Source organism: Apodemus sylvaticus, chromosome 4 (assembly GCF_947179515.1).
Source record: "Apodemus sylvaticus chromosome 4, mApoSyl1.1, whole genome shotgun sequence".
Lineage (NCBI taxonomy): Eukaryota > Metazoa > Chordata > Mammalia > Rodentia > Muridae > Apodemus > Apodemus sylvaticus.
Genome location: NC_067475.1, coordinates 25,117,494 through 25,143,311, shown reverse-complemented (window position 1 = coordinate 25,143,311; position 25,818 = coordinate 25,117,494). Strand labels below are relative to the sequence as shown.

Genomic DNA, 25,818 nt, shown 5'->3' with positions numbered 1-25,818 from the left:
CATGGATCGGCAGAATCAATATAGTTAAAATGGCCATTTTGCCTAAAGCACTATACAGATTCAATGCAATACCCATCAAAATCCCAACTCAATTCTTCACAGAGTTAGAAAGAGCAATTATCAAATTCATCTGGAACAACAAAAAACCCAGGATAGCTAAAACTATTCTCAGCAACAAAAGGAAATCTGGGGGAATCAGTATCCCTGACCTCAAGCAATACTACAGAGCAATAGTGTTAAAAACTGCATGGTATTGGTACAGTGACAGGCAGGAGGATCAATGGAACAGGATTGAAGATCCAGAAATGAACCCACACACCTATGGCCACTTGATCCTCGACAAAGAGGCTGAAAACATCCAATGGAAAAAAGATAGCCTTTTCAACAAATGGTGCTGGTTCAACTGGAGGTCAGCATGCAGAAGAATGCGAATTGATCCATCCTTGTCTCCTTGTACTAAGCTCAAATCCAAATGGATCAAGGACCTCCACATAAAGCCAGACACTCTGAAGCTAATAGAAAAAAAACTGGGGAAGACCATTGAGGACATCGGTACAGGGAGAAAGTTTCTGAACAGAACACCAATAGCGTATGCTCTAAGAGCAAGAATTGACAAATGGGACCTCATAAGGTTACAGAGTTTCTGTAAGGCAAAGGACACCATCAAGAGGACAGATCGGCAACCAACAAATTGGGAAAAGATCTTCACCAATCCTACATCAGATAGAGGGCTAATATCCAATATATATAAAGAACTCAAGAAGTTAGACTCCAGAAAACCAAACAACCCTATTAAAAAATGGGGTACAGAGTTAAACAAAGAATTCTCACCTGAAGAACTTCGGATGGCGGAGAAGCATCTTAAAAAATGCTCAACTTCATTAGTCATTAGGGAAATGCAAATCAAAACAACCCTAAGATTTCATCTTACACCAGTCAGAATGGCTAAGATTAAAAATTCAGGAGACAGCAGGTGTTGGAGAGGGTGTGGAGAAAGAGGAACACTCCTCCACTGCTGGTGGGGTTGCAAATTGGTACAACCACTCTGGAAATCAGTCTGGCGGTTCCTCCGAAAACTGGGCACCTTACTTCCAGAAGATCCTGCTATACCACTCCTGGGCATATACCCAGAAGACTCCCCACCATGTAATAAGGATACATGTTCTACTATGTTCATAGCAGCCCTATTTGTAATTGCCAGATGCTGGAAAGAACCCAGGTATCCCTCAACAGAAGAGTGGATGCAAAAAATGTGGTATATCTACACAATGGAGTACTATTCAGCCATTAGAAACAATGAATTCATGAAATTCTTAGGCAAATGGATGGAGCTAGAGAATATCATACTAAGTGAGGTAACCCAGACTCAAAAGATGAATCATGGTATGCACTCACTAATAAGTGGATATTAACCTAGAAAACTGGAATACCCAAAACATAATCCACACATCAAATGAGGTACAAGAAGAAAGGAGGAGTGGCCCCTGGTTCTGGAAAGACTCAGTGAAACAGTATTCAGCAAAACCAGAACGGGGAAGTGGGAAGGGGTGGGTGGGAGGACAGGGGAAGAGAAGGGGGTTTGCGGGACTTTCGGGGAGTGGGGGGGCTAGAAAAGGGGAAATCATTTGAAATGTAAATAAATTATATCGAATAATAAAAAAAAAGAAAAAAAAAAGAAATAAAAATATAAAAAATGTGAGATTTATAAGCAAATAGCATAATCCTAAAAATCTGTTGATCCTGTGACAGAATAGATGGAAATTAAAAATGGTTTTAGAATATATTTGACTTATACTTTCCCTCTCTCAGTTACTGTCAGACCTATTACCTCATCTCCCTGAATCACAGAGCCTCACATCCTTAAAATTCAAAATTAAATATACTTTCTTAGAGGAAAAATTACCTGGTTCACATGAAATAATAATATCATACTTTGTTTCTTCTTGCATCACATGCACAAATTCCTAGCATTTAGTAACTATTTAAACTGGATAAGGAAAAAACAAAAAATAAACAAATAAAAATTAAACTGGATAAGGAAGAGGAAATCTTCCCTCAATATTAATTTCTATATAGTTATCTAAAGTATCTCAGTTCATAATAATGTCTAGGTTACTATCTCAAGTTAATTCCATTGATGTCCCAAGTCAAAGTGAATGACATTTGAGATAAGACTTTGACATTGCTGTACAAATTAGTTCAGTTTATAAAGGTAAGCTCTGAGGAGAATAGAAATCTATCTCAACCAAGTAAAGCCAGAAAAATGCCCCTCTGATGTTCTACTACCAACTTAGATATCACTAGCATATGCACATAAGAGTTATGAAAAAGTAAAGTATCATGTGATTAAAAAACTACACCATCACATCCCCCCCTCCCCCCCCCCCTAACACAGCTGTACCAACTGCATGCATGGCACTCATCATCAACTATGTGTGTTCTAGCTGCTTTTCTATTTTTTCCATTTTTTAAATTTTTTTTTTTACTTATTGAAAAGGGAAGTAAAAACACTTTATGGTAAAATTAAAGATTTACATGGAAAATATTTCAGATAAACATGTTACGATTTACAATTTTCATGGAAAATTAAGGAGTAAAGTGGTACACATGCAAAATATTGCTAAATTAATTGAAATATGGGATAGAAACAGTTTATGATACAATTGAAGATTTACATGGAAAATATTTCTGATAAAATTGTAGAAAAATGTAGAAAAACATGTTAGAATTGAAGATTATCTTAGAAAATTTTATATAGACATAATAATGGTAGGCATAAAAGTATTCCTAAGTGGATTAAAAGTGGAATTATAAACATCTTCTGATAAACTTGAAGATTTACATGGAAAATATTTCTGATAAAATTGTAGAATACATAGAAAACCATGTTTAAATTAAAGATTATCATGGAGATTAGATAGATAAAATGATAGGCATAAAGATAATTCTAAGTTGATTGAAGGTGGAATTATCAACATTTTTGCATAGCATTGAAGTGAAGATTTGCATGGAAAATATTTCTGGTAATATTCAAGAAATAAATAGACAAGCATGTTAAAATTGAATATTTTATGGAAAATTTTCACAAAAAATGGTTGATGTAAAAGCTCTCTCTAAATTAATTGAAGGTTGAATTAGAAACATTTGTGATAAAATCAAAGATTTACATTGGAAACATTTCTGATAAAATAGAGGAAGTATATAGAAAGACATTAAAATTGAAGATTATTATGAAAAATAATGCAGATAAAATGGTAGACAAATGAAATTACTAAATTAATTAAAAGGGGAATTACAAACATTTTCTGATAAAATTGAAGATTTACATGGGAAATATTTCTGCTAGTCTATGTCTTTATTGGGGAGTTGAGTCCATTGCTGTTTAGAGATATTAGCAGGTGTGATTGTTGCTTCCTGTTATTTTTGATGCTATTTTTATGTTTGTGTGGGTATCTTCTTTTGGGTTTGTTAGAAGATTACTTTCTTGCTTTTTCTAGGGTGTAGTTTCCCTCCTTGTGTTGACATTTTCCATCAATTATCCTTTATAGGGCTGAACTTGTGGATAGATATTATGCAAATTTGGTTTTATCATGGAATATCTTGGTTTCTCCATCTATGATGATTGAGAGTTTTGCTGGGTATAGTAGCCTGGGCTGGTATTTGTGTTCTCTTAGGGTCTGTATGAGGTCTGCCCAAGATCTTCTAGCTTTCATTGTCTCTAGTGAGAAGTCTGGTGTGATTCTGATAGGTCTGCCTTTATAAGTTACTTGCCCTTTTCTTCCCTTACTGCTTTTAATATTCTTTCTTTGTTTACTGAATTTGGTGTTTTGATTATTATGTGCTGGGAGAATTTTCCATTCTGTTCCAGTCTATTTGAGTTCTGAAGGCTTCTTGTATGTTTTCTTCTACAATTCTGTTGAATATATTTACTGGGCCTTTAAGATGTAAATCCTCACTCTTGTCCATACCTATAATCCTTAGGTTTGGTCTTCTCATTGTGTCCTGGAGTTCCTGGATGTTTTAGGTTACCAGCTTTATGCATTTTGCATTTTCTTTGACTGTTGAGTCAATGTTTTCTATGGTATCTTCAGCACCTGAGGTTCTTTCTTCTATCTCTTGTATTCTGTTGTTGAAGCTTGCATCTATGATTCCTGAATTTTTTCCAAGGTTTTCTATCTTCAAAGATGTCTCACTTTGTGATTTCTTTATTGTTTCTACTTCCACTTTTAGATCCTGGATGGTTTTGTTTAGTTCCTTCACTTGATTCTTTGTGTTTTCCTGTAATTCTTTAAGGGATTTTTGTGTTTCTTCTTTAAGGTCTTCTGCCTGTTGACCCATGACCTCCTGTATTTCTTTAAGGGATTTTTGTGCTTCCTCTTTAAGGGCTTTTACCTGTTGACCAATGTTCTCCTGTATTTCTTTAAGGGAGTTACTTAAGCCTTTCTTTTTTTTTTTAATTCAGTATATTCTTTATTTACATTTCAAATGATTTCCCTTTTTCTGGCTCCCCACTTCCCGAAACTCCCATAAGCCTTCTTCCCTCCCCCTGTTCCCCCATCTACTCCTTCCCACTTCCCTGTTCTGGTATTCCCCTATACTGCTGCACTGAGTCTTTCCAGAACCAGGGGCCACTCCTCCGTTCTTCTTGGACATCATTTAATATAGCCCTCTATCAGCATCTTGAGATACAATTTTAAATCCAACTCTTTCTTTTCTGGTGTGTTGGAGTATCCAGGACTTACTGTGGTGGGAGAACTGGGTTCTGATGTTGCCATGTGGCCTTGGTTTCTGTTGGTAGGGTTCTTGTGCTTGCCTTTCGCCATCTGGTGCTGGTATTGTTGTCTCTGGCTGGAGTTTGTTCCTCCTGTGGACCTATAAGCCTGTGTCCTTACTCCTCTGAGCTCAAAAGTGAAAGCACTGCTGGGAGATCTCTCTCTCTCCTGGCAGGCTATGCACAGAAGACTGTGGAGTTTCCCAGCTCCCGGTGCAAATGGAGGCAGGAAGACTTCTGTCCCAGATGCTACACTGATCTTAGGCCCTGTGTGCTCCTAGCTGAATCCCCTCCAGAGAGAAGGTGGAGATCTCACCTCTGTGCTCCCGGTGGGCTATGCACAGAAAGCTGTGGAGTCTCCTGTCTCCCTGGTGCAAATGGTGGCAGGAAGACTTCCATCTCAGCTGCTCCACTGATCAAAGAAGTCTGTGGAGTCTCCCAGCTCTCTCTAGCTACTTTTCTAATAAGTCATTTCATTTTTGATGAGGGAAGCCCAGTGTAGACTCCATCATTTCCTTGGGTGTCAGTATTAGGGTGCCAATGATAGCATCAGCACCTGTACTTGTTATCAGATAACAAGTAGACAACACTAAAAACTTATACATGCAAGTACCATGAAATGGACTCAGTGAGTTGTGTTTATGTATTTGTACACATGTATAAAATAATAATAAATACATGAACATAGGATGTAATGAAAGGCAGGAGAAGCCATCAGACAGAAAGGTAAGCCTGATGTGGAGAGGGGGAAGGAGAGGGGAGCTGGGTACAAGCATGATAGGCATTCATGCTCAGGAAACTTTCAAAGGGTCATCAAGGAATCCTCCAGCCTAAAAGAACCTTAGAAGGAATTCGAGGCTCTCAGGAAGTAGTGGGTATCACCATACCTACCAGGCTTTCATCTGGCCTGGGGAATCACAGCCACCAACATTTCTATAACTTCAGCCCTTGTAAGACCATTCTCAAGTCAAACTGAGATTTCTTATGACATCATTAAAGTCTTGTGTTAGTAAGGTTCCCAATGACTTATGAAGTGTACAGAAGAAAAAAAAAAAAAAAACATGTACATAGTGCTGCCTGCCTTTGATCCCAGCACTCTGGAGGGAGAGGTGATTTTTAGCTACCTCCTCTACATAACAAGTCCAGAATAGCCAGGGCTATATAGTGAAACCTCGCCTACAAAGCCAAAATGTGGCCCTGCTCAGCATGTATGGGGAAAACATGAATACATTTCAGTGCAATAGGTTTGGCTCAAAGAGAACTTGTTGCTCATAGCCTGATCTGAAGTTAATAAATTGCATTTAAATTGTGACGCAATGCCTCTACAACTCAATAGCCAACACAATCAGAAAAAAATCAGGACCCAGTACAAACATGTATGATCTAAGAGATACATGAGTTCCAGCTTCGTCCACTCCTGACTGGAGAGAAACACACCTGAAACATAGAAATGGCTGAAAAGTCAATTTCACATGGCTGTACCCCAAATGTTTTAGGAAATGAGACAAATTGTCTTTTGGAAAGTTCACCTTCCTAAAAGACATTATCATACATTATTATAATATCATATAGCATATATTACATAATGTTATATAATTTAAAATAACTATGCCAGGGTCATTTATTCTCCTAGTCCATTTAAACTTACTCTTATTTAATCTTTACAGCAACAATATAGCGTAACACTATTTTAACCCCATTTACATGCAAAAAAATAAAAAAGAAGTTAAATCACTTGCCAAGTCTTCACAGGAAGTAAGTTTTGCAGCTAGAACTTAGCTCTGGCATTCGGCTTATAGACTCACGTTCTTAACTACCACGTTATTCTTCACCTGTATCTTCTCTGACAGTGGTGTTTTGGTAGAAAATTTGGGGTAGCACATTTTTAACAGAATAAGTGAAGCTCACCAGATCATACTATGCATCCCTCTGTTATAGTCACAGAAATGTGTGTGTGTGTGTGTGTGTGTGTGTGTGTGTGTGTGTGTGTGTGTGTGCTAAATTCAGAAAAGACTTCTTCAGAATTGCAGTTACAGGGGAAAAAAATAGAAACTTGGAAGTTTCTGCTTCAGCCACTTCCTTAAATCATTCACTTAAGAAGGGTTATCGCGACAATCTTCTGGGACACAGTGGTAACCACTGACCCTGGACAATCAAATTCATTTTTATATGGAAAGCTTGGGATGGTATAGTTTGAATCAGAAACAGTCCTAGATCAGCCCTTGGCCTGAAAATAAGGAGGTACTGAGGGAGGATGTGGAGTCTTGAAAACTAGCTGTTCTAAATGCAACAACCGTTGGTGATTCGGCAAGCCATCTTGGCCACTTCCAAAACACCTAAAAGACTATTCAACCCCCGCCACCACCACCCCCCGCCCACGCAGCCTGTGACCCAGGAAAACACAACTAACAGTATGGAGCTCTTGGCTAGCTCCTGCTCTTTTGCTTAATATTTCTTTTTTCCCTTTTCCCCCCTGCTTCGTGCACTAGCCTGACATTTCTCTTTGTTCCTATGGGCATGCATCCAGCTCCCTCCCACAGATCTCTTGCCTAGCAAGCAGCGTGTCGACTCCCAACATGATGCTGCCCCCACAGAGCAGGCAGCGTGTGCTATGCTGTGGGTGGCAGAGGGGAAAGGAGCCATGGCGGCCCTAGAAATATCAGTCCCTCTGCTGCCGTTAGGCATGGCCTCAACATCTCTGCGGGGTCCTAAGCAAAGTGGATGTGTCAGTGCAGGGAAGCGGTTAGCCTTGTCTGGTGTGCACTGCCTGAGGCAGGAGCTGGTGGGAGGGAATGGAGAGAGCTAAGCCCTTTGTACTCTTGGAGCTTTGTAGAAGGATGAGCCAGCAGCTATGATACAAGAGTATGATAGTGAGATGCAGTTATGCTATATATATTAAAAATGATGTTGTCTTATATTTAACTTTTTCAATAATTTTAATAATAATAATAATAATCTGTATATTCATCTGATTAAGTATGGAAAGGACATTTTCCTTAAAAGAAAAAAAGATCATGGTCAATGATCTAGACAATCTAGCAGTCATTGTTCAACAGAAGGTGTTCATATAGCTGTAGAGTCTTATGGAGGAAAATCAAGGAGTTCCTACCATTTCTCCTGGAATTCTAATTAAATGCTATGTAGTAATGTTTTATATTTAGCCATTGGCAAATGTCATAAAATCAGAAGCTTTCTGCATTTATATCGATTTTAAGCAGGTGTGATGGACAAAATACCATCTCCCAACATTAAAAATATCTGAAATGTGGTTAGTGTTTATCATAGATTTATATCTCACAAGAACCTCATGCTTTTCATTCTATGAACTGGGGACTAGAGTCTGAGACTTGCTTAAATACTCTTGGCCAGTCCTCTGGATAATACAATACTGAAATACAGTTCACGTGATGCCAAAGTCTATCATCTTTCCAGGAGAAATAGGTGAAGTGAAGTTCAGCATTTTATATATTCTCTTATACAGAAATAAAGTGTTTTCCCAGGTCTTTAAAAATGTAGACTGTTTAAAGCTACAAAGAAATCCAATACAAAGACTCAATACCTAAACTAAGCCTGGGTTTGTGATTTTCCTATAGTTACCACTCAACTGCCAGATGCCTCACCAAAAACCACTGAGATACTCTCTGCATCTCTAACAACTGCAAAAACCATCTCCCAGCTTCAAGGTATGATTTTATTGGATCTAAATGGAAACTTCTTCTACTTTACTGTTCTTTATGAAATAAACACTATCCATCTTCATTTTTGAAACATACTTTTGCAGGGTGAGGAAAAATTTTGCATTTGCAACATCATAACTATAAATCATGAATATATCCTTAAATGGGAGTTGAGGGAGGGTATGTGAATTAACATATTTATCCAAGGTGACTAAGTTGTTTTCTTTCTCAAAATAACAGATACTGAAGATGGGAAGATTGCAGTCACTCCATCAACCACCCCCTCCTATTCCAGTGAGTAACATATGCATCTCCATTCATGGAAATAGATGTGCAGGATATGTAAATGAGAACAATAAAGGAATGGGGTTGTGGATAGCCTGTTCTCAACTTTACTCAGCATGTAACTCCATTATAACCCAAACTATAGCCTGCTTTAAAAGCTCTTCATAAATCTGATCTCAGTTACCACACCATAGCCATTTTGTTTTTCTTTTCCACTTTTGTCCTGTGGTAAACAATTACCAGAAAAGACAAATAATAGCTTAAGGGAAGTATGTTCAGCTGAGGCAAAACCTCCAATCTCCACACTAATAACTTTTTATCTAAATCATCATGCCATATGCCTTCAACATATTCATCATTTGTCAATTAAGTATTCTTAAAGCAACTAAATTATTTTAAAAAATGCTTTCTTAACCTTGATGGAATTTTATCATATTGGTTGCAATTAATTTTAACATAAACATGTGTAAGCAATATAACACCTTACAGATGTGCTAAGTCTGAATAAAGAACATTCAATAGCTATGGTTCCCTTAGTAATTAGTTAACAGTAAGGTGAATGTATGTGAAGATGGAATTCCAAGTGAGTATTTTGATTTCAGTAAAACCACTTCATTGATAAGATATCAAAGAAAGAACTGACCAGTTGATTAATGCCATTTTCATTTTGATGAATTAATATCACTCAAAATCTACCTTAAAGTGTGCTAAACCATTGACTCTTTTTTGTCTTGTTTTTTTTTCTTTTAAATGGGTTGTTTTATTTATTTACATTTATTCTTTTTACCTTGCTTCTACTTCCTTTTTATTGGATATTTTCTTTCTTTACATTTCAAATGTTATACTCTTTCCAAGTTCCCCTACACCAGAAGCCCACTATATCATGCCCCCTCCTCTGCTTCTATGAGGGTATTCACATACTCACTGGCATTTCCCTACACTGGGCATCCAGCCTTCCCAAGACCAAGGGCCTCTCCTCCCATTGATTCCCAACAAAGCCATCTTCTGCTACATATGCAGCTGGAGTCATGGGTCCCTCCATGTGTACTCTTTGGTTGGTGGTTTAGTCCCTGGGAGCCTTGGGGGGGGGGGTCTGCTTGGTTGCTACTGGTGTTCTTCCTATGTGATTGCAAACCACTTCAGATCCTTCAGTCCTTTCTCCAGCTCGCTCCTCCATTGGGGACCCCATGCTCAGTCCAATGGTTGGGAACATCTACCTCTGTATTCTTCAGGCTCTGGTAGAGCCTCTTAGGAGACAGCTATATCAGGCTCCTGTCAGCAAGCACTTCTTGGCATCCACAATGGTGTCTGCATTTGGGGACTGTATATGAGATGGATCCCCAGGTAGGGCAGTCTCTGGATGGCCTTTCCTTCAGTCTCTGCTCCACACTTTGTCTCCATATTTGTTCCTGCGAGTATTCTGTTGCCACTTCTAAGAAGGACCAAAGCACCCATACTTTGGTCTTCCTTCTTCTTGAGTTTCATGTGGTCTGTGAATTGTATCTTGGGTATTCTGAGATATTGGGTTAATATCCACTTATCAGTGAGTGCTTACCATGTGTGTTCTTTTGTGACTGGGTTATTTCACTCAGGATGATATTTTTCTAGTGCCATCCATTTGCCTATGAATTTCATGAATTCATTGTTTTTAATAGCTGAGTAGTACTCCATTGTATAAACGTACTACATTTGCTGTATCCATTCCTCTGTGGAAGGACATCTAAGTTCTTTCCAGCATCTGGCTATTATAAATAAGGTTGCTATAAACATAGTGGACATGTGTCATGTTATAGGCTGGAGCATCTTTTGGATATATGCCTAAAAGTGGTATAGCTCAGTCCTCAGGTAATATGTCAAATTTTCTGAGGAACTACCAGACTGATTTCCAGAGTGGTTGTACCAACTTGCAATTCTACCAACAATGGAGGAGTGTTCCTTTTTCTCCACATCCTTGCCAGCATCTGCTGTCCCCTGAGTTTTTTATCTTGGCCATTCTGACTGGTGTGAGGTGAAATCTCAGGGTTGTTTTCATTTGTGTTCAATGTTATCTGTCTTCCTGGTTTCCCCTCCGAAAACCCACTATCTCTGCTCCCTCTCCCCTGCTTCTATGAGTGTTTTCCCCCAGCCACCTACCTACTCTTGCCTCACCACCCTCGCGTTCCCCTACACAGGGGTATCCACCTGTCACAGGACCAAGGGCCTGGAGGGTCTGAGTGGTTGATATTATTGTTCTTCCTATGATGATAATGAAGTGCCAACTACCCTACTGATGAGTTGAAATATTATTTCCCTTGATAAGTAGGTAAAAAGCAAGAAGGCAAATAGATGGAATACCTGACTAATTCTCCCATACACCGACCCTTTGCTACAATCACTAAACTTTTACCCTTGCAAACAACTATCACTATAAACTCAAAAGAAAAGAAAACAAAAAACTCTCTTATTAATGAAATCAGGAAAACCTTCCTCTAATTCACAATAGCAACACACCCTTAAAACACATGCACACATGTGCATATCTAACTACTTTGAGCTATGTTGTTAGACTTTCTAAAATGCTATTTAATCCATCTATTTATGCTCTTTTGCACATTTTCTATTTTTAAGGCAACATGTTGAAAAGATACTCACGAGTCTCAGCCTTAGAATTAGAACTACCCAGTAAGCTTCATCTTTTTTCAAGTAACTTTATTATAAAATACAAATATATCATATATATATATGTGTATATATATATATACATATATATATATATGTATATATATATATATATATAATAGAACTGTTGCCTCTAATCTCTTTCCTCACTCCCCCAGCCTCCAGGAAAATGGGAAGCCATCTCCTTGAGGTTTGGTAGTTTAAGAAAGGTTGCAAGGGTGACATCAAGTGGATATGTCAGAAATGACAAGCAGGACAAACCCATAAATCATATTATTGCCTGAAGTATACTAGTGCTTTGATAGGACATTGTTTAAAGACGAAACCACACATGTTCTGTTAGGTGTGGCCTGTTTGTATAGAATCAGCACCACTCGAGCTAACAATGTTTCCAATACTTTTCAGGTATTATTTTGCCCGTGGTTATTGCGCTGATTGTTATAACACTCTTGGTGTTTACTCTGGTGGGTTTGTATCGAATATGCTGGAAGAGAGACCCAGGTAAGGATTGGCTATTTGTTTCATTTCATTTTGTTTTCCCAAAAGTAGAATGAGTAGCTGCTTAGTGCAACCTTGAACTTAACCGGTCAGAAGGAGAAGTGTTGTAGTAAAGATAGATATCATGCTGCCCAATCACAAAGAACGGGACCAGATAAAGAAGTTCTCTCCGTGCTGTTGGAAGAAGCAATGTTTTTTAGATTTGTTGCTAGAACAAATATAGATAATCAATTCATGCTAATGAAATACCTTCAATTGCAAAGATAGTCATAGGTATATGCTCCAAAGACCATGTGCAGTAGGATGCATGGTCAGAGGAAGCAAAGGTATATGGAAATTCAGTTTAGAAGCCCATAATCTCAAGAATCATACTCTAGGATCCTTTTCTCTCCTTAAGAGGCTCAATATCTTTCCAACATAGAGGTACCTTCTGTGGAAGTAGCTCATCCTTTCTTTAAATAAACTCTATGTTAGAGTAGATTAAATTAATATTTTAAAGTAAATAAGTTATAAAGATATGTCCTCATATTCCTTATCTAGAATTCATCATCATCATCATCATCATCATCATCATCACCGTCATCATCCACTACAACAACAGCAATCATCTATTCTCATAAGCAGCCTAGCTTAGAACAGTATATTTGTTGGAGCTAAAGAACCAATGTTAATTAATTATTCTAAACAAAATTCTCTATTTTTATTCATATTCCTTCCTTTTTATTTAGGTGTTTCCCTAGTCCAAGGGTGACGCTGTCTTTTGACTTAATGCTTCAGCCATACCTCCCTCTGCTTGCTTAACTCTACCATATTACTTTAGCTCATCTGCCCATGTCCAGACCTCTGCCCTGGACTGGCTGTGAAGTTCAAGTTTTCATGCATTTATCCATACTTGTCATTTTCTTGTAACACCAACCCTACCCACCCCTTGGCTTTTAGAACACACTTGCCACTTACCCTATAGGATTCAACCTACAATAATCTATTATACCTTCTGATGATGTAGCACTTCATAAAGTGGGACACATCACACTTTGAACCTTTTTAGTTCACAAAATTGGATGACAGCTTCGTGGTGCAGTAGAATTTTGACTCTGCTCTGTGCCTGTTTTGCCTGTGATCCCATCAATCATTCCTGTTATAAACCACATAAATTTCACATTGCAGTAGATTTTATTCTATTTTAAAATGACCATCTTCCCTTCATTTTCATTCTATTTCACTAACAAAATTCTACCTGAGCCTCTTAAACTATTAAGAAGGTAAAAGGTACTTATTTTTAAACAGCTTATAAGCTGCATTCTTACTTTCTTACCCCAGGATGCTAATAAATGTGGTTTAGGCCAGCCACTGACTGTGCATCTCACAGACAGGATCATGGCAGCAAAGGAAGTTAACAGAGCAACAGAGTGGCATCCACTCAAGCTCTGGGTGGGAAATAAGAAAAAATAAACAAATAAAAAACAATGGGCTTTTCTATAGAAATAAATGGATAACCCACATAATGTCTGAAAGATACTTTCTTATCTAGTTTCCAAAGAGAAAATAGTGCTTGCATAAACCAGCTTGCTCCCATGATTTTAACCCACCAGTCTTATTTCTATGGGAATCTTGTCATTTCAGTTGAACTCAGTGGGGGTTGAGTCTATAAAATGGATAAAAATTATTATGTTAAATCCACTTCTAAAAATACCATGTACTGCAAAAGACTTGTTTAAACTAGAAAATTTTGAAAATGCATGAGTTAAAAGTGGCATTCTCTATCAAAGCTGACTCTAAAGGAATAAATCCTTATCGCTCTACAGTTATTCCTGAGATGTATGGTGTTCTAAAATGAAGTGTGGAAATTATATAATCACCCAAATCTATTTGGTTACTGTTAGCCTTGTTTCCACACAGAATTTTAAGCATTGTTATCATTAAATTAGCTCCATTAAACACCTGCAGTTAATCACTCTTTGAGAATGTGGAGGAGAATTCATTACATTCAGAAAATTAGTGAGTCTACTCTGCTCTCTGGAAAACAAAATGAATCAGAAATTGGAAATTAAGCTTATCTGAATAATGTTGATCGTAGATTGAGCTTTAAAGCAAACATGGCATATATGCAGAAAGTTTGTTGGAAGGCATCTAGCTGCTAATTAACCCACTGCTACCATACTCTAGGAAAAATGCTAAAGCAGGCATTCAGATATTTCTCAGCTCACTCTGAAAGGAGGCTAAGTAATATCACATTTGATACTTATGGTAATAAATATGCCTGCTGGATCCTGCTGATGGGGAAAACATCATAGGACATCATTAGTGGGCAGCATGGGATATGATAGGTTAATGTTAGGTAGTTAGGCTTCTAGTTGGATATCTTGTTTTGGGGAACAGAAATAAAATCAACCTAAATGTTAATGATAGTGAAAATCTTTATAAAAATAATAATGTTCAAAGGCAGAAGAGAACTACTCAAGAGGCCTAGCCCAGCAATGAGCTAGGTTAGATGTGACGAGAAACTGATACAGGAGCCAAATGGGGTGGAACGGAACCAGGAGCAAAACGAAAGAGTTAAACAGCCTAGCATCTGCTTCCTGGAGGCCACGATCCTACAGTATGAACCATTCTGAGAGTGAACCCAAGGGGTTTCTACCAGACACTTGGGAAGCTGCCTGGCAGAGAAAGCAAGAGTTTAGCTCCCTCAGTGGCACTTGGAAGGCCCCTCGTGAGAGGTTGAATCACCGGAGTACAATCCAACACAAAGGAAATCTCTATCCTCACTCACTACAAATACAGGGATTTATCTCCCCAAAAAAGGCTAATGGGCAAAGGAAAATAGAAAAGTCATTTTCTCTGGTTGAAAAGGCAACTCGATGCTTTGAGAAGTTTTTCAGAGATACTTGGAAGTTTCTAGTGTCTGTGTGAGAGATAATCCTGGAAGGTACAGTCTCAAAGTTATGTGATTCTCTATGGTAAAAATAAAACCAGAACTCACTTTCTTGTTGTTTACACAAATGCCCCATGTCAGGTTAAGTGTTGAGACCTGAGGGAAGACCTCTGGGTAATAAGTAAAATGGAAAGAGGAAGCACCTAAGATCCCAGGTTTAATAACAACCATTTTCTTTTCTAGGTACTCCAGAAAATGGAAACGATCAGTAAGTCGGGCTGCATGATCTCCTCCAACTCTAACTTCCAATCCTGCCATTTACATAGAGAAAAACTTTTGAACTTATACTTAACATTTATGTATTTGTTTTCGTTTTTAAAAAATAGAGAGAAGCTACCATACATGGGTTTCAGCTACTTGTCAGAGCTACTTAAAGACAACTAAAAGAGAAAATTACTTTTAGGCATGGATAAAGTACGAGAAGGAAAACAAGAAAAAAAATGATGAAGGAAAGATTATGTGAACGGGTAGAGAATAAATATAACTAAGCAAAATCAATAAACCACACCTAGCACGTTAAGATTGTTTTCCTGGTGAAATGTTCAACATGTTAACCGCAGCTAAGGAAAGCAGTGCATGCTACGCAAGCTGCCTTTGAAGAGCTTTGACCGAATAGGAGCACTACTCTACTTTGTGTGTAGAAGCAAGCAGAGCTGCTGGTAGCAAAACAGGCAGCTATTGCAAGCAAGGGGTGGACAAGCCAGGATGTACTCTGTTACTGATGAAAATCTCGGAAGCCATTAATGCTTTGTTGACCTGAATGTGTGGCCAGCATTTACAGTAGTGATATCTGCTGGGAGGGGTTGTTGCTGTTGGTTTGGTTTTGGTTTAGTTTCAGTAGACTGTAACCATTACAGAAATAATAGCTCTTAAGTACCTATGCATCTTAGTTACAAATGGAGGCTCTCAAGATGTCTAGGGAACATCTTGAGATGTTCTAGACTATTAAAATCTATTCAGAATCAGCAGTTTCTATCCAATCCAGGCATTTTCCCGTGGAAAACAGCTGGATTACCTTTGAGGTGATTTTGAAGGCAGTGTGGTTCCTAAATCCAACTGGGAAGCAGTGAAAGTGTCAAAGGCTACTTGAATTTTGGAATTAGAATCCAGAAAGTAATATGGGGGAGTCTCTTTAAAATGGTTGGTTCAGTCACTAAAATCTCAAGATCTAATAAAAATGAATGTCCCTGGCACTTACTATCTGATCAGAAAGTTCACAAATGTTTCTGTGTCTTCCACTACATAACTCAGCATTGGAGACATACATAATTTAGACCTCACAACTTCATTTCTATAATCCAGGTGATGTTTAACTAAAGTGATGGCTGCCAGTACAACAGTGTTCCAACCTGCCATCTTTCCTCAAAAGATACTGGAAAAGGTCGCACAGTACATGTGTGTTTGTAGTAAAAATAAACAGTGTTTGCCACAGAATCGTAGAAAAACAACTTAGCTTTTTCTTCATTTTGGGCCACATTTGTTTCCTTGTGAAGAACACTGCACGTGTCTGCAGGACTAACCTAAATGTTTCTGTATCAAACAGGCCTCAGTCCGATAAAGAGAGTGTGAAACTGCTCACTGTTAAGACAATCTCTCATGAATCTGGTAAGTTCCCATTTGGTTAGAAGACAAGTGATTAGACAGAAATCTAACTACGATGTTGAGTTGTAGTCACATGAAACCCAAAGGGAAACAGAACCTCTCGAGAAATAATAGTTCAGCTGTCGCTCACAAGAAATGCAAATTCCTGTTATCAACAGGAGAGGACCTTTAAAATGTCATTTTCATAAAATGGAGTCTTGGGCCTTGCATTACTGGAGATATGAGATTGTACAGGAACTCCTAGTGGTATCTGGAAGGAGCCGGCTATAATGAAGACCACTCGAGGTTCTCTCCCACCCATTTCTAGGAAAATGACAGTTCTCAGTAGAATCGTGGGTTTCTCAACAGGACACCACCACTGTAGTGGGTAAAAATTAAGCAAAAGTACCTCCCCTCCCCGCTAGGCCTCTGCACCAAGTCTCGGTGGGTCAGCTATCACTGTTGCTGCCAAGCCAAACTTTCCCAGCTAGCTCTCACAGCATCTCAGCTGTGTTTCCTCTCAACCATAGACTCTGTAAATGGTGGGAGTCCCACGCTTCTGCCCAGGACCCACTCCTTCCAAGTATCTGTTAAAGCATGACTCTTACAATTGAATAGTTAACCAAATATACTTATGTATATAGGACTCCTAATTACATAATGCTAATTTACAATGATATTATCCCAATATTTCAAACCTCTCCAAGACACCAGAAATACATCTGAAGCCATCTGGATAACCATGTCTCCCTCTCTCTCTTCTCGCCCCCAGCCCCCCTCTCTCCTCCCCTCACTTCTCTTAGCTCCTCCTTCTCCTCCTCTCTCCCCTCCAAACACTGGCCTCTCACTGCCTCAATGTTAATGGATAGGAAATATCTTGCAACACACCACCATTATCAACAGCCCCAGAATGACAACGCTCTTCAGTTCTGGTTTGCAAAGTGAATGACAGATTTGGCTCTTCAGTTCTGGTTTGCAAAGTGAATGACAGATTTGGCTCTATCGCATTCAGATGGTACATGCACCAGTAAGGGAAGCTGAACATGGTAGATAGATGACACCCCACACCCCCACCCCAACCCCCGCGGCCCTTAAAAGTTTCCGTTTTCTTCCTACAGGAGTTGTCAGGACCCAGCTATAAAGCAGGAATGTTATCTTGGGATTATTAAGAAGTAGTCTCTGATACTTTCATTGCTTCCCAGTTGGATTTAGGAACCACACTGCTTTCAAAATTACCTCAAAGGTAATCCAGCTGTTTTCCATGGGAAAATGTCTGGATTGGATAGAAACTGATGATTCTGAATAGATTTTAATAGTCTAGAATTAAGCTAAGTATAATGACCTCCAAATGGCCTGAATTTTGATTAAAGTCTATTGTTACCAACTCTTGGTGGCCTCTTCAGTGTTCCCAATCAAACGACTTCTCATTGCCTTTCAAACTAATTCAAATACATTTTCTTTATAAAATCACTCTCACCACTTATAAGAAATTTCATTTTTGAAATTATTTTGCATTTGTCTCAGAACCAATGTTGAAATCTTTCCTAAAATATAACTAGAATATAACCTGACTGGCTTGAATATAATTTCTCAAGTTTAGCTCAATTTTTCTCCCTTCACCCATATGATCATCGCAAAATATTTTAAAAAAAATGTTATCTGGTAAAAAAGACCTCAGGCCACTCAAAAACTGTGATTGAAGATTAATTACTACAGCTTACATTATTTACTTGAAGGTCTAAGGCATACAGTGTTACTTATGCTTAAGTGGGAAGACAATGAAATCAGAGTGACAGCAGTCGTAAATGTTTAGGGATGTGATCATTGTTTCGCTATAGAATTTCAGGACTTTAATTTCAAAATGATATGATAGAAGCCAATAAGCAAATGTTTCCAAGGAAACCAAAACAAAGCAAAACAAACCTCTACAACCTTATATCTTCAAGGAAAATTGCAGTGTATGCTGAATTATTTTAGTTGCTAGATGCTTTAGGGATCCTGGATAAATTTTGCTGTTATTTTTCCCAGTTTCAATGATTTCTTTTCCCCGAACCCTCTTGCTCTGGCTGGGTCACCATGCTAAATCGCCCACACGCCTTGGTTCCTTTCTCTACACTCCTTAACAGATAGTGTGCCGCTGAAAATGTAGTTCATACCTGTTTAAAGGTGGAGCTTGTCTTCATATAAGAGAAACAGTGTGTGGCTCTGGAAGAAACCTGTGCTTTCAGAAGAATGTGCTTGGCTTTTGTAGGAGATTTAGCCAAGTTAAATACCACCTTGTCTAAGTGCAGAATATATGTCCAACATGATTGGACTCTCAGACTATAACTCAGAATCCATACATTTTGCTTCTCCTTTAAGCATACAATGAAGGGTATAAGAAAATTGAGGAAATTTTGGTCACATTATACATACTATGAAATAGGAAAAAATAATATAAAATGAATTTTTAACTACATATGAAGCACAAGCTTGATGCAACTACTCTTGGCCTGTTATCTTACTGCTTTCCAGCTGCTCCTTCTGCCTTGCATACACAAATGTGCTCCGTGTTTTTCGTCACAGTGTGTTTGCAATTTTCTGTGGCTGCAATAAAATCACATGACCAGAGTCGATTTAAAGAAGAAAGGGTTTAGTTTAGCTTGTGGTTCCAGAGGGAGGGAGTCCTTGTGGTGAAGAAGGCATGGCACAGTAGCAGGAGCAGGAAGTGGCCCACATTTTCATGCACAGACTGAGAACAAAGATAAAGAACAGAAAATATGGCAGGGCTGTAAACCCTCAAAGTCCACCCTCATTGACATGCTTCCGCAGCAAGGAGCCACCTCCATAATCTTCTGAAACAGCGCCACCAACTGGAGGCCAAGGGTTCAAATATTTGAGCCCCGGGGGACATTTCTCATGCAAATCATTACATACAGATGTCATTACTATAATAACTGTTAGCCAAATCATAATGTTGTTGGACAGAACATAAGGTCAAATATTAAGGACTATGATGAATTCGTGTGTGATGTTCTTTATGTAATATCTGTCAGATAGAAAGGGTTAAATAAAAATGTATGTTGTTTATTCCCTATACTTCTACCTCATTGTCACAGACTCCAGGTAAGTGATGTGCCTTTGGCAAACTAAACAGGTGCAAGGAGAAGATTGTAGTGTAGTTTCAATGGCTGTCACACTGTGCTCAGCAATATTTGCAGCACAGGACCTAAGGAGCATAATTGGGAAGAGACCCAAGTCTGTCTTGTAGTTCTCTGACACTATTTATTACTAATACACCTGTGAAAGTAGTGGTGACATATATATTGTCTCCAGAAGATAGCTGTGTTAGCCACTGGCAGATAAAACCTAGAGTAAAAGGATAATATGCATCCTAAGAACTGGAAACTCATTCCCATATTGCTCCAAGAGATAGTGATGGGCACTAATATTTGATACTCCCTGAAGGATGCAGGTCAGAAGAAACACACCCATCATGAATTTAGTACCATCTAAAAACTGCTCTGGGACTATCATCTCCCCACTACCCAAGTTCATCCTTTTACCTTCATACTCAATGGCAGAATATGGCTGAAATTTTGAAAGATATCACCTATATGCTTCTCTGAATGTCACTAAAGTGTTCCTATTGGCTTACAAACTATTTCCCCAAAGTTTTCACTGAACAATTTAAACAGAAGGCCCCAAGAATACCTTTGATAAAATAGCACTTTAAATGTAGAGTGTGGCTTTGCCTAGGGAAAGGAACAGGAGAGTCAATAATGAACCACCTGACTTCTCCACTGCTGTGTCCCTGATTCATGCTCTTACCCCCAGGGAGTTAGTAAGCAAGGCTCTTTTAGGGTGAAAAGAGATGACAGCCAAAGAAAACTCATAAATATTGCTAAATAATTTCCAGGCAACAACAAAAGGCAAACTGTGGCTTTAATGACAATCTTGTAGAAAAATCGAAGTTTTCTTGAAAAAAAGAATGAAAAAAAGAAAAGCTCAGGAAACTTTAGTTTCATACCTCATCTCTCTGAGCACATAGATCAAACCTATCCTCCGTTCTTAGGTGAACACTCTGCACAGGGGAAAACCAAGAACTGACATCGTGATGGATCCTCCCTACACCTGGGCAATAAATATGTAAGTGTCCTAATCCACAAAGATTCTCATTAAGGTCTGTTTCATTAGCCTGCTATACCTCAGATTATTTCATAGACTTTTAAACCCAGAACACTTAATGACTGATGTCAACAAGGACATCATTGACTATTTGTGTAAAAACAAACTATAGGAAAAGCTACCAGAGGGAAGACTGCTGTGCTGATTGTAGAACATCCTTCCAGTGTCCCTCCCCACTGGCTTAAGGAATGACATAGTTTATTCTCCCTTTCCTCTGGATGATGCTTCCTTGTGAATACAGTCCTCCTGCACCTGGGTTAGGCAACGTTCTACAGTGTAATGACAACTTGCCGGGCACAGGGACAGTGCTGACAAACCTGTAGTTTATTGTAGGAAAGGACGCCATACAGAAACCCCACGCCCTGCATGAGATTAATGTTGTGCCTCTCTCACCTAGGCTGACTCACAGCTAGTGGTTGAGCTCCATAGAAGACCCAACCATCTTTGTGCTGTAGGGATTGAATCAGGAGGCACTTTCTCTCAGGATCTAGGAACCATAGATATATGTACAAAGTCATTTGAACAGAAAGACCAAAAACACAATCTTAGTTAAGGTTTCTTAATCCTCAACTAATCACAGAGATTTCTTTTGGCTACATGATCAGGTGAGGAACACAGCCCTTCTAGTAAGTCAAGGAGACCAGTGATAATTAGAAATGATAAATTTCATGCTGCCATAGTTGTTACTAAAAAAAAAAAAAAAAAAAAAAAAAAAAAGTGGAAATCCTCAGAAGCATTTACATCCTAGCTTTTGATCAACATGCTCCTTGTCTGGACCAGGAGCCAGTGCAAGGCAGGCACCATTCTTATTTCCTGTCAAGACTGCTCTGGAATTGCTTCATGTGAAACTGCCTTAGGCTTTCCTAGAAGCAGTTTAGGAGACTTTCTGATTTTGACTGGGTTCTTATAAAAAGCATTGACTAAATGCTGTCACAGTGTTTGTTATTTTATAGAACACACAGAAAAACGTATCCTTCATAATAAACAATAAAAAGGAAATGAACCAATAAGTACTGGCCTGATCAACCTGGGCATCACATAAGTAACATATCCAGGGTGAGGAGTGCCCTTGTTCAGTGCACTGCTTGTATCTACTGCCCTGCTAGCAATCTGGTTGCCTAACTGGCACTGGATTGTCTGCTGAATACAACCGGGAGAACTGAATGTCCTAGCTTCCTTCATCAGGAACAGCAGACAGCAGCAGAGATGCCCATCTAGATTCAGACATCACTATAATCAAAATCTATCTGCCTCTATCCCGTTACTAAGCATGTATTGCACAGAGAGGAACCTAGGGCTTTACCCTTCCTTTTTTAATGGTCACTTTTGGGAGAAAAGTTTGAGAAACTGCATGTGGTAAAATGTGATTAATACATGAGAATCAGCTCATGTAAAGGAAGGTTCCTTGAAATCCAGCTGTAGTTTTCTTTTAACCCAGAACCTAGTAAAGAGATATTTTCTTACAAAGTACTCAAAATGTGGAAGCCAATTGTCCAGCCTGAATAAAAAGGAACTCCCTTCTATTAAAATGGGTGAAATGAAAAGGGAAAAAAGAAAAAGTTGTCTGTCTAGGTAAATTTAATTAAAGAAAGTATTTTCCAAGCTGGGGATGTTATCATATTCAGTAAAATGCTGGCCTTACCATGCACAAAGCCCTGGGTTCACTTTACATCACCATAAAATCAGTCATGGTAGCTAACAGCACTGGGGAAGTAGAGACAGGAAAATTTGAAGTTCAAAAACATACATAGACACATAACACATAGTAAGTTTGAGGCTAGCTTGAGGCAGTGCCTCAAACTCAGAGAGAGAGAGACAGAGGGACAAAGACAGAGGTCTATCATCACTCTCTCTGTGCCTTAAAAGTTGTCATTAGAATATGAAGCCTTGTTTAGCTCTGGTAAGGAGAACTATTATCATAGACATTCATAAGAAAGAACAGTGAACTGTGTCATTTCTTAGGCCAGTTGGGTGGACTAAGGGAGGGAGAGAGAGAGAGAGAGAGAGAGAGAGAGAGAGAGAGAGAGAGAGAGAGAGAGAGAATGAGAATTATCCAACTCCTATTTAATAGTAGGCTGCAACCCTACATCAAGAATTACAGGCAAGTAAGGAATACTAAGAGCCAGAGAAAGTCTTTTCCAGGGAAGAACACACCAATTGGTTATCCAACACCAAAACATCATCCCTTTAAGATATGCATATGAGAAACATTATACAGTCATAGATTTGAAGTAGAGAGAGGACAGGGGTATGGGAAGTTTAGGAATTGTTTTAAACATTCCAGTCTGGTGAGGTGGATAAATTTCCTCCTGCTCTAGTGTTGGGGACTGTTGTAAAAGTAACTTTAATTCACCCCATGCAGTTGTCCTCTCAGACACTTACTGTTGAATAACCTCACACTTTCTAGTTCTTTCTGAACTCTGGCTGGCTGGTTCAACTCAGTTATTCTGGCTCAGACTCCTCCCCAAGCTGACTGATTCAGTCTGGCTTCTTTCTGCTTCTCACTGAATTGCTCTGCTTGGCCTCAAACTAACTCTGGCAATTAGTTCTAATCTTCTGGATCCTTCTTATTCTCTGGCTTCAACTGCTTCTGCTGACTTGCACTGAACCATGTGTTTTATATGAATACACAAACATACTCAACTCTACAGCACTGCACTCACTGCATGAACTGCCAACTTAACCTCACTGACTGAACTGTGCTCTTAAATAGCTTTTCTCCCAAGAACTGGTCATATTCTAACTCTGATTCATTCTGTCAAATCTTGCTCTGCTTTGGCATTTTGTCTGCCCCTCAATTAGACATCATTGTTTGGCATTAAACATGTGTACTAAAGGATTCCAGCCAGAGAGATTAAGGACCTGTCTGCATTCCAGCTGGATCACATAGACCTAGAAGGTCTTTGGATGTGATCTGAACAGCCATGTTGCTGGATTAAAATTCCTCTACACACTGGATTCCAAATCCACACAAGTGTGTGATGAGTGTGGCAGCCTCCTTGTAAACCTAGCTCTCAGAGATGAAAACAGGCTGTCCCAAAAGCAGAAAGTTCACTAGCCCTCCTAGCCAAATTGATAGTTGAATTCGAGTGAGAAGCCCTTCTTCAATATAATGAGAAAGATTGAGACAGACACTATCAACTTCTGGACTCCACATGTGCCTGTGTACATGCAAACATGCCTAAACATATAGTCACACCATGCATATTATATACATATCTTACACACACACACACACACACACACACACATAATATATTCATTCCAGGGGATAAGATTTCTTGTCTTTTGATTCACAAAGCTAGCAGAACTCCTGTTGCGCTTCTCAGTAAGTTTGGAATTGCATAACCATCTTCTGAAAAAGTAAAGATCAGAAAGGAGTGGGAAGAAGCAAGCATGGCATCTGCCAATTGCACCATCTCTTTGTGTTACTTTCTCTTCAACATACATATTTCTGTCACTGTTCTTAGAATTTAATAACCAGTGAGTGATTTCCAAGCCGTCAACTAGAAATCAGATATCAGTGCAGAGACTCATAATGATTTGGGATGGGTTCATCAGAATTAGGGAAGGAGCCAAGAACTTTCTGAATCTGTGTGCAACAGCAGTGTGCAGACAGTCACTTACATTTCACCTCAAATGAACATTCTAGATATATTTAATGCTTTCTCTTTGCACTATAGATCATCTATATTTTTGCAGGTTATTATATTTAATGTGAATTGGCAGGGCACACAGGAATTCCAAAATTTTTGACCCTTAGCTTCAACTACGAGAATAAAATCTTACATAAGGAATAAGAAAACAATTACAGAAAGATACCATCTCATCAATTCAAACCCATCCTACCATATGCTACATTTATAACAATAGGAAGGTCAATAAGGCACCAGAAAATAGTGCCCTTATACTGCAGATGTGGTGTCACACTGGTGCATGCACTAGGTACTATGCTCAGGGTTCAGTACCTAGCAGTGTTTAAAAGGAAATCAAGATTGGTTGGCTGTGGGTTGGAAAAGGGTAGAAAAGACGCTGCTGATGTCAACAACACTTCCAGCCTGTGTGCTTGAGTGAATCATGGATGTAGCAGAAACGATCAGGATTGTGGCTTGAGAGCCAGTTTACAGAAGGTATCTCTCTCCACTCAGTCTCACTCTGAAGTGTGTGTGCCATACATGTGACTACTGTACACAACAATTTAAGGAAGTCTCCAGCACGTCTCTGGGTTCTTCACTTCCATAGATCTGAGCTTTGGTTGTTTTTTTTCCATTCACAGGCTTCAGCTTCAGCTTCTAAACTCCAAGGGGTGGAAAGAAGAAAAAGTCCACACAATGTCCAATCTTCTCACCAGTCTACACCAGTTGCCTGTCCCAGCAAAGGAATGGCAGACATACCATCACCTGAGAACTCTGGATATCTCCTGTGTGAGATATAGAAAATCAAATGACTTTAGTTTTCAGGGACTGTTCTAGGAGGAACTGTGAGCCCCAGCCCAGGGCAGCTGGAAGACATGCTGTAGCTGAATTTAGACTTTCCAGGTTTTATAGCCTCGATCTGTGGAGACTTGCCTGTTTTCTTTGTGTTCTTGTGTTAGCCAGTGTCAGTATTTATTGTTTCCCACTGTGTTAATGCAGGGAGAGTTTTATAAGTGTGTTAATAAATGTTAAATAGGAATCATGCCATGTTTCTCTGTAGAGACAGGTATGTTATTCATGTTTTCAAGTGTTACTTTTAATAAATAATGGCTGTACTCAGAATGCTAAATATTACATCATGACTGATGTGGCATTGTAATCCCATACTTTCGGCTAGCTTTGGGTTGATATTTTGAAATATTAAGATTCATCAGAATATGCGGAAAACATCTGTAAAAAGCACCAAAGGACTCAAGTATAAGCCAGTAGTAGAGGGGAAAAAATTAGCATTTCTTTTGTTTCTCTCACTTGTAATTCACAACTTCTGACAAGAATACCTGGATGGTTATGATATCAGGGATACATTTCTTTGATAGATCCCTTTCACCAATAGTATCTCTGTGGTTATTTTTATTTACTTATTTTTAAAAATATCAGATGTGAGACAAACAATCAGTGCTAAAATTCCAGTCTAGAAAATCAACATCTCACCAACACTTAATTGAGATATTGTTTTCCAATGAGTAACCTTCCTAAAAATTCCATAAAAATATAGCACTGCCCCCATCAAGAACAGATCCCACTGTTGAAACCTTGATCAGCCTTGACCACTTT

The 25,818-nt window shown here is 38.8% G+C and overlaps 1 protein-coding gene across 3 annotated transcripts in view; it reads left to right on the top strand.

Annotated features, from left to right (window-relative positions):
- Positions 1-25,524, top strand: part of Emcn (endomucin) — a 108,360-nt gene extending 82,836 nt beyond the window's left edge. The window contains exons 5-11 of one of the 3 annotated variants that reach the window (XM_052179165.1): positions 8,365-8,454; positions 8,689-8,742; positions 11,797-11,892; positions 15,005-15,029; positions 16,365-16,426; positions 20,457-20,530; positions 24,846-25,523. In XM_052179165.1, coding sequence (XP_052035125.1) covers positions 8,365-8,454; positions 8,689-8,742; positions 11,797-11,892; positions 15,005-15,029; positions 16,365-16,426; positions 20,457-20,491 — 362 coding nt within the window. In that variant the 3' untranslated portion in view covers positions 20,492-20,530; positions 24,846-25,523. Of the gene's footprint in view, positions 1-8,364; positions 8,455-8,688; positions 8,743-11,796; positions 11,893-15,004; positions 15,030-16,364; positions 16,427-20,456; positions 20,531-24,845 lie in introns of all 3 variants that reach the window. The other 2 variants (XM_052179163.1, XM_052179164.1) reach the window with 2 other exon arrangements.
- The last annotated feature ends 294 nt before the right edge of the window (positions 25,525-25,818 follow it).